We start from the raw sequence: 14,691 nt of genomic DNA on the forward strand, positions 1-14,691 counted from the left end.
TATTTATAATATAGTATATATAATATAGCATATAAATTTTTATATTGTACATATTATCTTATAGTATATTATTATATATATTATTATCTAAATATGTTAACCATGATATATTATTATATTATCTTATATTGTTATATTATATCTATTATATTAGATATATTACATATAATACAGTAGATTTATTATAATATAATGTTTACTTATTATAGATAATAAATAGAAGTAGCAGCATAGAGTGAGGAAAGGGAGAGAAGAGACGATGTAAATCGGTCGGCAGAAAAGTGAGGAGCGAGTCGTGACAAACCCCATTATTTTAAGCGCAATAAACTCTAAACTCTCCACTGCACGCTGTGGCAGAAAGAAAAACACACTACCATGGTTTAGACAAGCCGTTTTCCCTGGAAACGCCCCGATCCCAATGCCCCCACCGGTCCCTTTGTGCCTCCGCCTCCCCCTCGCGCCCCACGTGGCGTCACTGGGGACACGCGTCGCGCCCGCGTGACGTCACGGCGCGTCGCGTCGCGCTACAATGACGCGGCGGGGCGAGCGACGGAGGGTCCCGTAGAGGGGCTGCACATGGCGGCGCGGCCGGGCCCGCGGGAAGATGAATAAGGGCTGGCTGGAGCTGGAGAGCGACCCCGGTGCGCGGGGGCGGGCTGGGAGGTGGCCGGGGGGGCTCCTGGAGACGGGCCGCGGCGGCCAGGGGGCTCTGAGGGGCGCGCGGGGAGCGGGGCCTGGGCTGGGGGGGTGCGTGGGGGAGAGGCCGGCGGGCCCTGAGGGGCGGGCAGGGCATGTGGGGTGCACAGGTGGGATTTTGGGGGAGTGGGGTGCACAGGTGGAAGTTTGGGGCGTCTCGGGTGCACAGGTGGAAGTTTGGGGGGCTGGGAGCGTGGGATGCGGTTTTGGAGGGTGTGGGGTGCACAGGTGGAGCTTTGGGGGGCTGTGGGTATGGGGAGATGCCTGGGGAGGGTTGTGGGGTGCAGGCCCGAAGTAGGAGGAGCAGGAGTTGTGGGAGGGTGTGGAATGGGAACAAAGGCTGGAAAGGGGTTGCAGGGAGGGAAGAGGTGCCAAGGGGGTGCCTGGGGTGGAGGGTTGGGAAGGCACGTGAGGGTGTAGGGGGTGCGGGGCCTGCAGGGAAAGGGGACTGTGGGGGGTTACAGAGCCCATGGGTGGGTCAGCGAGAGGTTAAGGGGGTGCAGGGCAGACTGGGTATGGGAGTACAGGTGTGTGGAGGGCAGGGATGGGATGGATGGGGCTGCAGGAGCACTATGAAGGGTCAGAGTGGGGCCTGGGCTCAGGGGGCACCCCTACACAGGGTGTGGTGCCCCAGACACTCTGTGTGTGTGTGTGTGGGGTGATAAACCTGGGGGTCTCTGTGGGAAACATCTGCAACACTGTGAGGTGCAGCATGAGGCGTTCCTGTTGTTTGCAAACACACCCTGGAATATCACTGAAACACAGGCGGAGGGGGGTGGGGGGGTGGAATGCCCTGTGCTGCAGGAATGGCCCTGGCTGGAGATTTCAGGGGACTGAGGATACCCCGTGTCACCTGGAGCACATGGGGGGGTGTCCCCATCGTGTGTGTCACACCCTGCCATGGCTGTGCAGAGTCACACCCTCTCCCCCAGAGAGTCCAGGAGAGGTGCTGCAAAGCCCAGAGTGGAGCAGAAGGATCACAGGCATCTCCTTCCTGTGTTGGAGAAGGTGGATTCTGTGATGGAGTCCTGAAATTGTTTCACAGGTTGGGATTTGGGGGCCAGAGCTGGTGTGGGCGGGGGCATTGTCTGAGTATTGTTTTGACACTACTGAGTTGCTGCAGTAGGAGCTGCTCTGTGGGATGGGGTGGTGAGTTTTTGAGGCTGTGAGTGAGGAAATTGGATCTCTGGAATTACACTGGTCTCCTGTGCTCAGTGAAGGATTCTGTTTGTCTGTTCCCAGTCATGCTGGGCTTTGCTGCTGTTTGTCCTCTTTACTGGTGCTTGGGAACTGCTGAAATCATTCCCATCCACTCCATCTTCACCACAGCAAAGCTGAAGACAGGGCATGGTTTGGATTCTTATAGCTGGGAGGGAAGATTTGCTTGGGAGATAACCTGTCGGTGCAGAGGAAGGTTTCCTTTGGGATGTGGCAGTTCTGTTGCAAAGGTGGCAGCTAAGACAGCTGTTAGGAGTGACCAATGTGCTGCTCTCAGCCTTCAGCACATCCCGTGAGCTGCCCAGCCCTCGCCATGGGGCTTGGGATTGGGATCTTTGGGTGCTTTTCTGATCAGGAAGGGTCGGGAGATCCAGGTTTGGGTGGAGAGGGGAGCCTTGGGAACACCCAGGCTGCTGGTGTTTGCTGTGTGTGCTTGTGGATACCAGATCGTGTCCCAGGTGACCCAAATAATTTGAGATGGGGGTTTGGGTGTTCCAGGAGTGATGGCAGCAGCAGGACTGTGCGTTTCAGGGATGCTGAGGTAACGCAATTGGAGAAGAAGGGAGGGTTGGAAGGGACCAGGACGGCGCCGGGATTTGGTGTGATGGTGTGGCATGGGGGGAGCAGGCTCTCTCTGGTTTGAAGCACATTATTTCTGCAATGTATTTCTTCCCATTGACAATTTTGTAAGAAATAAGAAGTTTTCTGCTAAATTAAGGAAGACTTTTTGCTCCCAGAAGTTTTCTCCTTGTTTTAATAATTTTAACTTTGGTGTGGAAGCTTCTTGGGCTCTTCACTTCTTAACTGAGCTACTTACTTCAGGGTCCTTAAATCTGTTGCTTACAGGGATGTTTCTCAGGATTTAATCCTTCTTATTGGTATTCCCTGGACTTCCTCCCAGGCTTTCAACAGCCTTTATGTGGGAGATAAAGAAGCAGTTTTGTTATTCCAGTCTCGAGCTCACTCACTCCATGTGCAGGGTGACTGCCTGGAAATCGGGCTGACTGCTTTGCTGTGGCATCATAGTGGCAGCTGCCACTCAGTTGCTGATGTCTGATAATCCTTTGGTCTCCTTGCTGTTGTCTCTGTGTCCCTGGTTATGTCCTCCTGGACAGGAAATTTTGTAGTCACTGGAGACAGGCTCTTAGATTTGGTCCCCCAAGAAAGAGAGAAATGAAGATGAGCCTTTTGGCCCTTGGACTTCCTTGCAGTCCTGTTGCTGTGAGCTGCTTTCCTTTCACTGCCTGTCTTTCACTAACAAGAACAGAAATTATCTTCCTTTACAATCTCCTATGATCTACTCAACCATTTTTCCCTCTGGTTGAAAGCGTGTGTGCTGTTCAGGTGCTCCCTGCTGCTGCTCACAGTGGGGATTTACTTCTTGGCCAGTCACCTGCAGTGGGTCAGGGTGCCCAAGGTAGGTCTGGGTGCACTGGGCTCTGGCAAGAGAGGGCTAGTTCAGATCCTCTCTAGGAAGAGGGTGATGAATTGGGATGGAGGGATGAAGGTAGTCAGAGCCAGGACTCAACATCCTTGCTGCTAGGACTCAGTGTGATCCTGGTGCTGCTCTGCCGTGGCCTTTCCAGCTGTGCCATCGCCTGGGACCATGTGGGACCTTTGGAGGACGGTAGCAGCTGGTTTCCTTCTGCCTTCTTCAGACAGAAGTAACCTGTAGGTTTTGTTCCTTTCCAGGTCTTTTCACACTCCTGGTGGAAGATTTTGGTGAGTCCAAGAAGCCTTTCTTTGAAGTCAGTTTTATGCCTGACATTACCCCGTCCTTTCTGGTGGGCTTTACACCGGCTTCTGCCCTTTGTCTGCAGGGGTCAAGGGAGTACAGGTTGAAGAGATTTATGATCTGCAGAGCAAATGCCAAGGGTAAGTCAGAGGCCTCAGAGTGTGAGTTTTGTGAAGTGGAATGGTCTGTGGACCTGGGAACTCATCGCTAGGCATTCAGAGGGGCTATGTGAGCTCATCCGAGGTCAGTATGTGAGCTCATGGAGGTCAGTGCTGTATGTGATGGACCAGGAGGGCTTTGTCAGGTTTGGGGCAGGTGTGGGACACACTGCAAGGGATTCGTCTCTCTCTCCCCATGGAGAGGTGCAGTGCCCACCAGTGTTCTTGCAGCATGGGATTTCTCCCTGTCCCAGTGCTGTGAAATGGCTTTGAGGCTGTCGCTTCTTAAAAGCCATTGCTGAACTCCTCCTGAGAAAGAATACAAGGTGGGTGTAAAGGAGGGGTCATTTGGTGGTCAGGCACTGTTCTGCAGGTCAGTCAGTCTCCAGAGAGGAATTTCCCTTTTCTTTGTCTTCAGGCTCTTAAGACTTGTCAAACCCCAAAGTTTTCAAGCTTGATTGTTGGCTGAGCCTGGAGCATCAGTGCAGGAGGTGTCCTCAGTAATGTGGATTGGGCTGAGGGGATTGTGCCAGGGGTGGTGGTTCTGCTTTTCCTCCCTGTCTTTGCTCTGCCTGTGGTTTGAAACAGAAGGTTTCTGGCGCTGGGCAGGGCAGACCCCTGCTGTGGTTGGTCCAAGGTGCCACAGCTGCCGACTTCTCTCCTCAGCCCTGTGTATGGGTTCATCTTCCTGTTCAAGTGGATTGAGGAGCGCAGATCCCGCCGGAAGGTCTCCACGCTGGTGGATGAGACGTCGGTGATCGACGATGACATCGTTAATAACATGTTCTTTGCTCACCAGGTGAGGGAAAAGGGTGTGTGGGGGTGTCTGCTGTGGCACCTCGGGGCAGCAGTGTGGTACTGAGAGGCTGCACTGCTCTTGCTGGTCATGGGGCAGCACCTCTTTCCTGGGAGTGTCTTCCCTGAGCTCCAGGTTGGAGAGAATGCAGTGAGGGCTGGGAGGCTGTGGCCTGAGCTGTGAGCTCATGGGGCACGGTGTGACTCGCTAAGTGAGACTGACCACCCTCCTTCCATCCAGAGCCAAGACTGGGTTGCTGCTCTCACAAGTGGTTCTTGTCGGTACTTTTCAATTGATATCCATGCTGAGGGGTTGTTGAAGGGCTACCTTGTTCCTGCTGGTTAAGCTGGTCCTTGTGTCACCCTCCAGCTGATCCCCAATTCCTGTGCCACCCACGCCCTGCTGAGCGTTCTCCTGAACTGCAACAATGTTGACCTGGGCCCCACGCTGAGCCGCATGAAGGATTTCACCAAAGGCTTTAGCCCTGAGGTAGGGGGTGGGTGGGCAGGGCTGGTGCATGTGATTCTGCCTCTCACTGTCCTCTTGGGGTGATGCTCTATCGAACTGGCTCCTTCCCTGCCCTCCGTAGCTGCACGCTGCAGCAGGATTGCCTCTTCTCTCTCATCACCCTGCTTTGCCTTGCTCAGAGCCTTGGTCCCCAGGCTGGGCACAGCTCTGAGCCATCTGTCATGTTACTCCCTGTGTTCAAAATCCTTTCTCTTCCATTCAGACCTATTATGAAGTCTGTGTTTCTCTCTGAGAGCTGTAATTTCTTCAGTAGAAATTGAGTTTGTGCCTGGAAGTTGTTGTCCTGGTCCTGTGTGTGGATGGACGGAGGGAGGGGGTGAAGCATTTTGTTTGTCTCCTGTCACTTCTCAGCTGTTCTCCTCTCTTGCTGTTGGCTGCAGAGCAAAGGCTATGCCATCGGCAACGCCCCGGAGCTGGCCAAGGCCCACAACAGCCATGCCAGGTGAGTGAGGGGTGGGTGCCTCCAGGTCCCTCTCACTGGAGGAGCAGACTCTCCACTGACCTCTCTTGCCCTCCCAGGCCAGAACCGCGGCACCTGCCGGAGAAGCAGAACGGGATCAGCGCCGTGCGGACCATGGAGGCTTTTCACTTTGTCAGTTACGTCCCCATCAAGGGGCGGCTCTTTGAGCTGGACGGGCTGAAGGTCTATCCCATTGACCACGGTAAGAGCCCGCCTGCCCCTCCCCGTTGACACAGGTGAACAGCACCCTGGTGTGTCCAAATGTATTGCTTTTCATTGCCGCTTAGTGTTAGCTGATGTTAGTGGAGAATCATTCCGATGGCTCCCAGATTTGTCCTGAGTTTTGATAGCTCATTTTGGAGCCTGTGCACGGTGCTGGGAACTGTGCCTAGAAGGCGGTTGTTTCTCAATATGTTGCATTGCTTTTTCAGCCTTGCCATTTTTCTCTCCACTTGCTCAGGGTCACAAGGTACTTCTGCAGCTCTGGAATAATGTGGTATCACAAGGACAATTTCTCTTCCTCACTTTCTCCTTGTGCCAAATAACCATTGTGTGTTGAGGCACCAGGTCCCAACACAGATCCCAGCGAGCTGCCCAGGTTACTCCCTTCTTTTACGACTTGACTGCTTAGTTCTACCTTTCAAATATTTATCCCTCCTAGGACTTAGTTTCTGTGTGTCAGGCCCTTTTGTAAGGTACCACTTCATGTACAGGCTGACACATAGTCCTTCTGCCTCCTGGGCCCCTTGCTGACTTGCCCCCTTGTATGTAAGGGAGCCATGGGATTGCCTCTGGTGGGGAAGGCAGGATCTGCTCTGTGAGTCTGAAGCAGGAGCCTTGGCCTTCTCTGCCAAGTCCAGCTATGTCTTGTTATCACAGGACCATGGGCTGAGGACGAGGAATGGACGGACAAAGCCAGGAGAGTGATCATGGAGCGCATTGGCCTGGCCACTGCAGGGTAATCTCCCGAGCCATGGGGTGGGCACCAGCCCCCTGCCATTTTCCCCTGGATTGTTTCTGCTGTGGTCTCTGAGCAGCAAACTGTGCAAGTAGGGGTGGAGAATGTGCAGGTGCTCTGCCTCGTTGCCTTCTCTTGCCCACAGAGCACACAGAGAAGCTGCATTGTCTGTGCGATGCAGAGTCCCTGCAAATGGCTGCACAGTGTACGAGTGGCCTAATGAGGCCTCTGTTAGCTGGAGTCCATAGGAGAAGGAATGGTGCTTCTGACCATGAGATGGGCCTATGGGATGCTTGGGCATGAGAGTGACTGAACAGTGGCACAGGTTGCCCAGAGATGATGTGGAGTCTCCATCCTTGGAGATACACAAAAGCTTTCTGGTTGTGGTCCTGGTTACAAGCGCTGGGTGAATCCTGCTGGAGCAGATGACTTCCTCAGGTCCCTTTCGACCTTACCCCACCAGTGAGTGTGGGGACGTTTTGTGTGGTGGCTGAAGCAACCTTGCTCTGCTTCATCAGCCAGTGTGTGGTTTGACTTGGTTTTGGGGAGAAGCCTCGGGTGTGTCGGTGTTAGATGCCCGGGCAGGAGGTGGGGGTAGGGCTGGCAGCCTGCTGCCCTGTGCTGGGGGACAGGCTGTCACTGCTGGCCCACGGCTGAGCCCGCTGGCCCTTCCCACAGGGAGCCCTACCACGACATCCGCTTCAACCTGATGGCCGTGGTGCCCGACCGCAGGATGAAGTACGAGTCCAAACTGCACATCCTGAAGATGAACCGCCAGACTGTGCTCGAGGCCTTGCAGCAGGTAGGACAGCCCAGGCCCTGAGGGGGGGCAAGCCTGGAGTGGGAATAGGCTGTTTGTAGAGCATCTCCCTGTGTTACAGGGGCTCTGAATTTTGGGGTTTTGTTTGGCCTTGGGAAATGGCTTGTGGGAAGAGGAGATAACCAGCCTTGCTGCTTGGCCTTTTGCTGCTCATGTGGGAGGTGGCTCACCGTGGCACTGTCGGTTGTGCACCTGGATTCTCAGTGGTTGGCTCCCCCTCACAGGCTCTGCACTGCTGGAATGGGAGGGATGTGGTTTGGGTCACCCCAATCCAGCATTCACTTTCTGTCTGTCATTTGCCTTCAAGCTTATCCGAGTAACTCAGCCTGAGCTGATACAGACCCAGAAGTCTCAAGAGTCTCAACCTCCTGAAGAGGCAAAGCCAGCCAGCAGCAAGACTGTGACTCCAGAGACCACCCACCCAGGTAGGCCCCCATACCAGTGGAGCTTCAAAGTGGGAGGCTTAAGCTTGGGGACACTGGTGACAGCTGGAGATGGGGGTGATGGTGTGATGGAGCATAAGAGCTCTTCTGCGGGGTGGGCAAGAGGACAGGGAGTAGAAGGTGACAGTGCTGGTGATGAAAGGCTGTGCTGTGCTTGTGTGGCAGATGGCACTGATGAGCCCCCCAGCCAGGGCCACCCTGTGGCCACGCAGAGCCCATCCAACAAAGCCAAACTGGGGCCAAAGACATCAGTGTGCGGCATCAACGGGGCACCTCCAGGGAACCCCAACCCCATCGTGCAGAGGCTGCCAGCCTTCCTGGATAACCACAACTACGCCAAGTCCCCCATGCAGGTAGGCTGGAGCTCTGTGGGACTGTGGCTGTCAGCTGACCTAAGCCTGCCTGCCCTGGCACTAACCCAGGCTGGAAGGGGAGAAAGTCAATAAAGACTGACCTGGCAAAGGATGTTAGTGTTAACATGGGTCAACTGAGCGAGCAGGGGGAAGGGTCCCTGTCTCCTCTCAAAAGAGATGAGTCCTGGTGTTGGTCTGGACCAAGGATGTGTCCACTGGGCTCTTCCTTTTGGCCCCACTGCCAGCAGGCCTTCAGCAATGGTGTTTTGCAGGAGGAGGAAGACCTGGCAGCAGGAGTGGGTCGCAACCGCGTCCCAGTCCGACAGCACCAGCAGTACTCGGATGATGAGGATGACTATGATGATGATGAGGAGGAGGAAGTTCGTAACACCAACTCAGCCATCAGGTGAGTAACACCAACTCAGCCTCAGCTTGAGCTGAGGGCAGGGGCCAGAGAGCTGACATTTGCAGAACTGCCAACAGGGACTTCCATATCTCTTTCCTGACCACTGATAGTTGTGTTCTCCTCTTCACCTGCTATTTCACTGCTCACTCACTGGATTTTGTGTAGCCCTTCTGTAGCTCTTCACAACCAACCCTGAATTTCAGCTGCCCTGGGTGAAACTATGTATTAGCATCAGGCTTTGAGGAACAGTTGCCAGTTCATCTCCTGGTGACAGTGTTGGTGTGCTCAGACTGTTCTCAGGCCAGGAAGGTGGGGTCATAGCAAGGGTACTTTTAGGGCTTTGGAAGAAGAGCAGGGGTACGCAGCACCCTGTAACCCCTGGCTGTGTAGGGGTCCCTGGGACTGAGGAGTCAGTGGTGGTGGTGTGCTGCCTGAGAAGCTGGTGGCACTGGGGGTGACCTAGAAATGTTTCAGGCCTTATTTCATCCCAGCAGGCAGCCTAGACTGCTGAATGCAGAGCTGGCAGTGGCTGTGCTGGGCCCCCACCTTCTACCAGCTACTCACCTTCCCTGCTGTGTTCCTGGGCAGGTACAAGAGGAAAGGGCAGGTGAAGCAAGAGCATGTGGCGGGGGCTGCGGATGGCCAGCTCTCTGTCCTTCAGCCCAACACCATCAACGTCCTTGCTGAGAAGCTGAAGGAGTCTCAAAAGGATCTTTCCATTCCCTTGTCCATCAAGACGAGTGGCGGGGGTGCTGCCGTGGCCGTGGTCACCCACTCCCAGCCCTCTCCCACCCCGAGCAACGAGAGCACAGACACCGCCTCCGAGATCGGCAGCGCCTTCAACTCCCCGCTGCGCTCCCCGATCCGCTCCGCCAACCCCACGCGCCCCTCCAGCCCCGTCACCTCCCACATCTCCAAGGTGCTCTTTGGGGAGGAGGATGGGCTGCTGCGTGTCGACTGCCTGCGCTACAACCGGGCCGTCAGGGACCTGGGGCCCATCGTCAGCTCCGGGCTGCTGCACCTCACCGAGGACGGCGTGTTCTGCCCACTGGCTGCTGCAGGTAGGTGCCTGCCAGCTTCTGTGGGGGTGGCATCTCCCCTGCAGTGACAGGAAGGTGTCCTTGGATTTCGGGAGCGGGTGCCAGTCCTTTGTGATGGCTCCTGATGCTTCCTTACCCTCTGTGCAGATGGGGGGAAAGGCTCCTCCCCCTCTTCCATTAAACCCGGTGAAGAGGCCCCGGTCGCGATCAAACTGGAGGAGAAGGAGGGCAGTGAGGCCAGTGACAGCAAAGAGAAGGTGGGACTTGGCAGGACCAGTGATCACCCTGGGGGGGAAAAGTATTCTCCCAAGGTGAGTTTTGTGCTGCGACAGCCCTGGGAGCGTGGAGCTCAGCCGGAGGCGCAGCGGCGCTGGCAGTGACCGAACCGCATGTGCACGCTGTCCCGCTCGCGTGTCGTCGCAGCCGTGCCTCAGGGCACAGGGCAGTGCAGGTTTTCCTTGTCGTCTCGGGGACCTTTGCCTGAGCAGTGGGCACAGCCCCTGTCTCTGCAGCTGAGACGTTCAGCCTGCTGTGCTCTCCTCTGGGCCAGGGGCTGGTGAGAGCCTGCGTCCCCAAATCCCAGCCTGCTGGTGACTTCACGGCCTGTCTGTGCCCTCCAGCCAGGGACAGGACCAGGCTCAGGCAGCAAAAGTTTGCCAGGGGAGGAGAGCTGGCTAGAAACTGCCACTCAAAAGGGAAGTCTATGGATTTTTGTTTTTGAGGGGAAGCAGCGCCTGGGGTGTTACTCGTCCCTTCCCTCTGTCCCAGAACCAGGTACAATGGGGCTGAGGCAGAACCCAGCTCCCCTGGGACCTGCCGTACTGAATTCCCTACAATGAACTGATCTCTCTTTGTTTTCCCTTGGCCTGTGTTTTTCCTTTGTTGAATCCTCCCTTTCCCAGTGCAGAGAGGAACACCTGCCAGCTCACCCTGATGGCTCCTGGGCTGTGGCTGGGTCTGTGCTCACATTTTGTCTGCTTGATACTGGTAGGAGCTGCTGGCGCTGCTGAAGTGTGTGGAGGCAGAGATTGCAAACTACGAGGCCTGCCTGAAGGAGGAGGTGGAGAAGAGGAAGAAATTCAAGGTGTGTTGATGGCTTGTTTGTGTTGCTGATTTTGCTCCCCAAAGGTTTCTGTCTGGGTTGTTTTTATGTAAAAATGGAGGGAGAGTGGTCCAGCTGAGAATGTCCATGGGGAGCATTCAGGGTTCCTTCCTCGCTACCAAACAGCCCAGCGGGGCAGGGCTCCAGCCAGGGCAGACCACAGCCCCGGGGCAGCACTGAGGAGGGTGGTGAAGCGCTGGGCTGTGCCACAGCTGAACATCAGCACTGACAGGAGGAAGGGGGCAGTCTGCCCCAAGGCCTGGCAGGATTCCTGCCCTGCCAACCTTTACCTCTTCCCACCTGCCCTTTATGGAAAAAGCTGGCATCTGAACAGGGATGGAGACAGTCCCAGTTGTGCACTGGCCCAGGCTAGGCTGGGAAGTGGGTCCCTTCCTGCTCTGGTCTCCTTGGCCTGTGGGTTGGGCCAGGCAAGCCAGTTCTTTGTCCTGTTAGGCTTGAACTCTCCTTTCTCCTTGCCACTCACTTGTGGATTTGTCTCTTTGTAGATTGATGACCAGAGGAGAACCCACAACTACGATGAGTTCATCTGTACCTTCATCTCCATGCTGGCCCAGGAAGGTGAGCTGTGCTGTGCAACTGAGGGGATGGGGAGTGGGGTTTGGGTTCAGCTGGGGAGCAGCAGCTGGGAGCCTGGGAAGCTCACCCTGCCTGGCTCCCTGTTTCTGCCCGGCCTGGGGAACACAGGGTAGCACTCACTCCAGGGAGCCAGGTCTCTGCTGTGTGTCTCGATTCATAGTCTCAGGAGGTGCCCACTGCTGGGTTTTGGGTGAGGGAGGGAGGGAGGTAATTCCAACCCTCCAGGCCCATGTCTGTGTGCTGTCCCTGCAGGCATGCTGGCCAGCCTCGTGGAGCAGAACATCTCGGTCCGCAGGCGGCAGGGAGTCAGCATCGGCCGCCTGCACAAGCAGAGGAAGCCGGACCGCCGGAAACGCTCCCGCCCGTACAAAGCCAAGCGCCAGTAGCTGGGAAGCCAGGACTGTGAGAAACAGCAGCTGGGGCTTTGTGCCTTTGGGCAATGACACTTGGATCTACCTTACCCTTTGCCCAAGGAAGAGGGACCACAGTGACAAGCCCTCGGCAGAGGTGGAGCCTGGGGACAAATGGAAATTGGGTTTTCCTCTGCGCCTGAGCAGCGAAGGGCAAGAATATGTCTCGAGGAGTCCCTGCAGCAGATGGCAATCCAGAGTGCCCCAGCTGCCTGACCGTGCCATGGCAGTGCCCAGACGCCGTGGGGCTGTGTCTCAGCGCCGTGGCTGAGGACTGTGATGGGAAGGAAGGAGCCCACCCAGCTGGTGGTGGGTCTGGTGGTGTGGGAATGCTGGCAATGCCCATGTGGGGCTGTGCTGGCCACAGCTGGCTGTGGCTTGTGTCCTCCTGCATCCAGGCCTTCAGCTCTGTGCTTCCTTGGGCCACTCATGTCTGTGTTTTCTATCCTTCTCCCTCCCTTCCCCAAACTCATTTTTGGTCCTAACCCAGGCTTTGGCCATTCTGAGCAAGGTGGCTCTGGGACAGAGCCCCTTCTGCACCCACCCTGCACTGCACTATCCCAGTGCCCAGTGCTGCCCGGGCTCCTGGGGATGGTGATACCATCCCAGTGTAGCTTTTCCCTGGTGGACCATGACAGATCTCTTGCTGGGTGAGCGTGGGCGGGCTCGTCCCTGGAGCTGGGCCTTGTGCCCAGCCCTCTGTGGTGGTGCTGGGGGTGGCCCATGGCTCTGCTGCCATGGCTGCTCCCCTTGGGACCAGCCCCGTGGCCCTGGCAGTGCCTGTAGGTCACGAAGGATTGTTCTAGTCCCTAGAGAAACTCCATGAATTATGTATGAACAGACCAGGTTCTTAGGGTGGCCTGGTGCTGCTGGGCACAGCACCAGGGTGGATGCTGGATGTGGCTCAGTGAAGCCTCTCAGCATGGGGAGAGGCAGCTGGTTGCTGCAGTGGTGGAGGTGGGATGGGGACAGCAGTGAAGGGAGCCTCCAGCTCCTCCTGCCCAAGCCCCTGGCTGGCTGCTAACCAGAGCTTGCTGGTGCAGCCTGGCTGCCTCTTTCCAGTGCTCTACATATGCTCTCCTGCCTGACCCCCCCAGCAGCCTGGCAGAAATCTGAGGTGTCAGAGGTGAGCACTGCCCTCCAGAGATGTCCTGTGGTGGAGGTGCCACAGGAGAGGCCTGAATTTTTTAAAATGTGTACGGATCTTGACCATGAAATGAAAGAGTTCTTTTGGTATTTGTTGAAGGAAAGAAAATCCTTCTGTCTCTTGCTGTGTCTAATATCAAGTGCTGTAAATAATGGATCTGTCTGAAGGAATAAAGCTATCCTGTAACAGCCAACCAAAGGAGAGGTGTGTGAGGGAAGGGAGAGTGCCAGCTCCAGGCCATGTTTCCCCTGCTAGCAGCTCTTCTGAGGTGTAAAGACTTGAGGTGCAACACCACCGGGTGACTGTGCTGCTGGTGGAGTCAGGCTCAATTTATTGACACACCTCAATAGGAGGAGGGCAGGAGTCACCTCAATAGGAAGAGAGCAGGAGGAGAGGGAGCAGTGGCCTGGCTGAGACCCTCAGCTGCAATGGGTTCCTGGGCTGGCTGGGTGGGTGGGACTCCTGGCTAGAAGTCCAGGGCACAGATCAAGGCTGTGCCCCGTTTGATCCAGTGCTTCTGTGGCTTGTCTGTAGGAATCTCCACAGCAATCACGTAGTTGGTGGAGTGGCCCGTTGTTGACAGTGTGCCTGTAGTGGGGGAAGCAAGGGAGTGGTGCTTCTGCACACTGACAGGGGAGTCCTGGACAAGTGACCCCCATCCAGGAGCCCCTGTCCCCCACCCTGAGCCAGGTGACAGGCTGAGCAGGGCTGGGGGAAACAGGCTTGTGAGCTTGTGGGGAGCCTGGCCAGGGGCACTGCTGCATAGCCACAGTGCCTGGCTGCTCCATCTCCACAACCACAGCAGGAGAAATCTTTGTCTCCCTGGATGGCTTCAGTCTACAGTGCCTCACTCTATGCCAGTGTATGGCAGGAGGAACTCCTGTCTCTCCTGGGCTGCCCCTCCTAGCTGTTCCTGCAGCTCCCGTGCTTCTGGAGATGTGTCTTTAGGGCACCTACCTGCGCGGGTGAGAGTCTTGTAGATGGGGCACAGGTAGGAGCCGGACTCTGGAGGTTTCCGGTTGGCGACGGGCAGCAGCCAGATGACGGCCATCTCTGTGTAGAGCTCCTTGGGCCGGGACTCTGCCAGCTGACCCGCCGCGGGGTCCCAGCGGGCGCCTTCCAGGAACAAGCCGTAGATGTAGCAGCCCGTGTCGGGCTGGCGCTTCAGCTCCTTCACCGATTCCTTCATGACCTGCCAAGGGAGCGGGCATGGGACCCTTGGGCAAGGCATGTCCCTGGGGGCTCAGCTCTAAGGAGCCTCATAAGCTGCTCTTAGTTAAGCCAGCACTGCCAAAGGTGAGCCTGCCCCAGCTCTCAGAGGGGCAGGACTGTGTTTTTTGGCTGGTCACATCATGTGGGGCAGCCTGTGACAGAGTTGGTGGAGGGGGACATGAGCAGGTCTGGAGAGGCAGAGAAGCCTCTGCCAGCCTTGAGGAGGTGTCTGGCAGTGTGGGTGGGTGTATCCAAGCCCAAAGGGAGTGATGGGTCCATGGGCAGCTGTGCAGCTTGCGGCTTCACCTCTTGGGCAGGTCAGGGTTAAAACTGCTGCCTTTGTGGCCTTCTAGGAGCAGATTCCAAAAAATTCCAAAGCCTCCACCTGATTTACTGACCTTGAAGCTAAAAGAGATGGTGTCGATGGAGATGACGGACTTCCTGGCGAAGTTCTGCAGTGTCCCTGTGAGGAAGGCCTGAGGGAAGAAGAACCCACTGATCCAGAACACGGAGGGGATCCCGTGGCTGATCCAGTTCTGCAGGAATTCAATGCGCTGCACCAAGTCGTTCACCCAGGATGCCAAGGGCTTCAGCGATGGATAGGCCTGTGGG

The 14,691-nt window shown here is 56.1% G+C and overlaps 2 protein-coding genes across 7 annotated transcripts in view; one reads left to right on the forward strand and one right to left on the reverse strand.

Annotated features, from left to right (window-relative positions):
* The first annotated feature begins 539 nt into the window (after nucleotides 1-539).
* BAP1 (BRCA1 associated protein 1) lies at nucleotides 540-13,060 on the forward strand. Of its 4 annotated transcripts, none has more exons than XM_027727526.2 (17): nucleotides 540-641; nucleotides 3,607-3,636; nucleotides 3,735-3,789; nucleotides 4,474-4,606; nucleotides 4,973-5,092; nucleotides 5,512-5,573; nucleotides 5,651-5,793; nucleotides 6,471-6,549; nucleotides 7,228-7,351; nucleotides 7,677-7,794; nucleotides 7,978-8,165; nucleotides 8,438-8,571; nucleotides 9,160-9,632; nucleotides 9,753-9,922; nucleotides 10,603-10,695; nucleotides 11,220-11,292; nucleotides 11,563-13,060. In XM_027727526.2, the coding sequence occupies exons 1-17, from the start codon at nucleotides 605-607 to the stop codon at nucleotides 11,694-11,696; spliced, it is 2,166 nt and encodes a 721-aa protein (XP_027583327.1). In that variant the 5' UTR covers nucleotides 540-604; the 3' UTR covers nucleotides 11,697-13,060. The 4 variants fall into 4 exon arrangements, with proteins under 4 accessions (XP_027583327.1, XP_027583347.1, XP_027583336.1 ...); XM_027727546.2 differs by having other exon boundaries at nucleotides 9,753-9,868; XM_027727535.2 differs by having other exon boundaries at nucleotides 9,759-9,922.
* Nucleotides 13,061-13,166: 106 nt separating this feature from the next.
* DNAH1 (dynein axonemal heavy chain 1) overlaps nucleotides 13,167-14,691 on the reverse strand; it is a 73,671-nt gene continuing 72,146 nt past the window's right edge. For all 3 annotated transcript variants that reach the window (XM_027727513.2, XM_027727466.2, XM_027727495.2), the window contains exons 77-79: nucleotides 14,478-14,684; nucleotides 13,825-14,059; nucleotides 13,167-13,455 (exon numbers count right to left, since the gene is read on the reverse strand). In XM_027727513.2, the coding sequence (XP_027583314.2) occupies nucleotides 13,334-13,455; nucleotides 13,825-14,059; nucleotides 14,478-14,684 (564 nt within the window). In that variant the 3' untranslated portion in view covers nucleotides 13,167-13,333. The remainder of the gene's footprint in view (nucleotides 13,456-13,824; nucleotides 14,060-14,477; nucleotides 14,685-14,691) is intronic.

Source organism: Pipra filicauda, unplaced genomic scaffold, assembly GCF_003945595.2.
Source record: "Pipra filicauda isolate LSUMZ 115617 unplaced genomic scaffold, ASM394559v2 scaffold103_size3290846_pilon, whole genome shotgun sequence".
NCBI classification, from domain to species: domain Eukaryota; kingdom Metazoa; phylum Chordata; class Aves; order Passeriformes; family Pipridae; genus Pipra; species Pipra filicauda.

What these genes read in the sequence shown, in the direction of transcription:
- BAP1 (XM_027727526.2), top strand. Translation starts at nt 605, where the DNA reads ATGAATAAGGGCTGGCTGGAGCTGGAGAGCGACCCCG. An exon ending in GGAGCTGGAGAGCGACCCCG is followed by an intron (nt 642 to 3,606) that starts GTGCGCGGGGGC and finishes GTTCCTTTCCAG; the next exon opens with GTCTTTTCACACTCCTGGTG. An exon ending in TGCTCGAGGCCTTGCAGCAG is followed by an intron (nt 7,352 to 7,676) that starts GTAGGACAGCCC and finishes TTTGCCTTCAAG; the next exon opens with CTTATCCGAGTAACTCAGCC.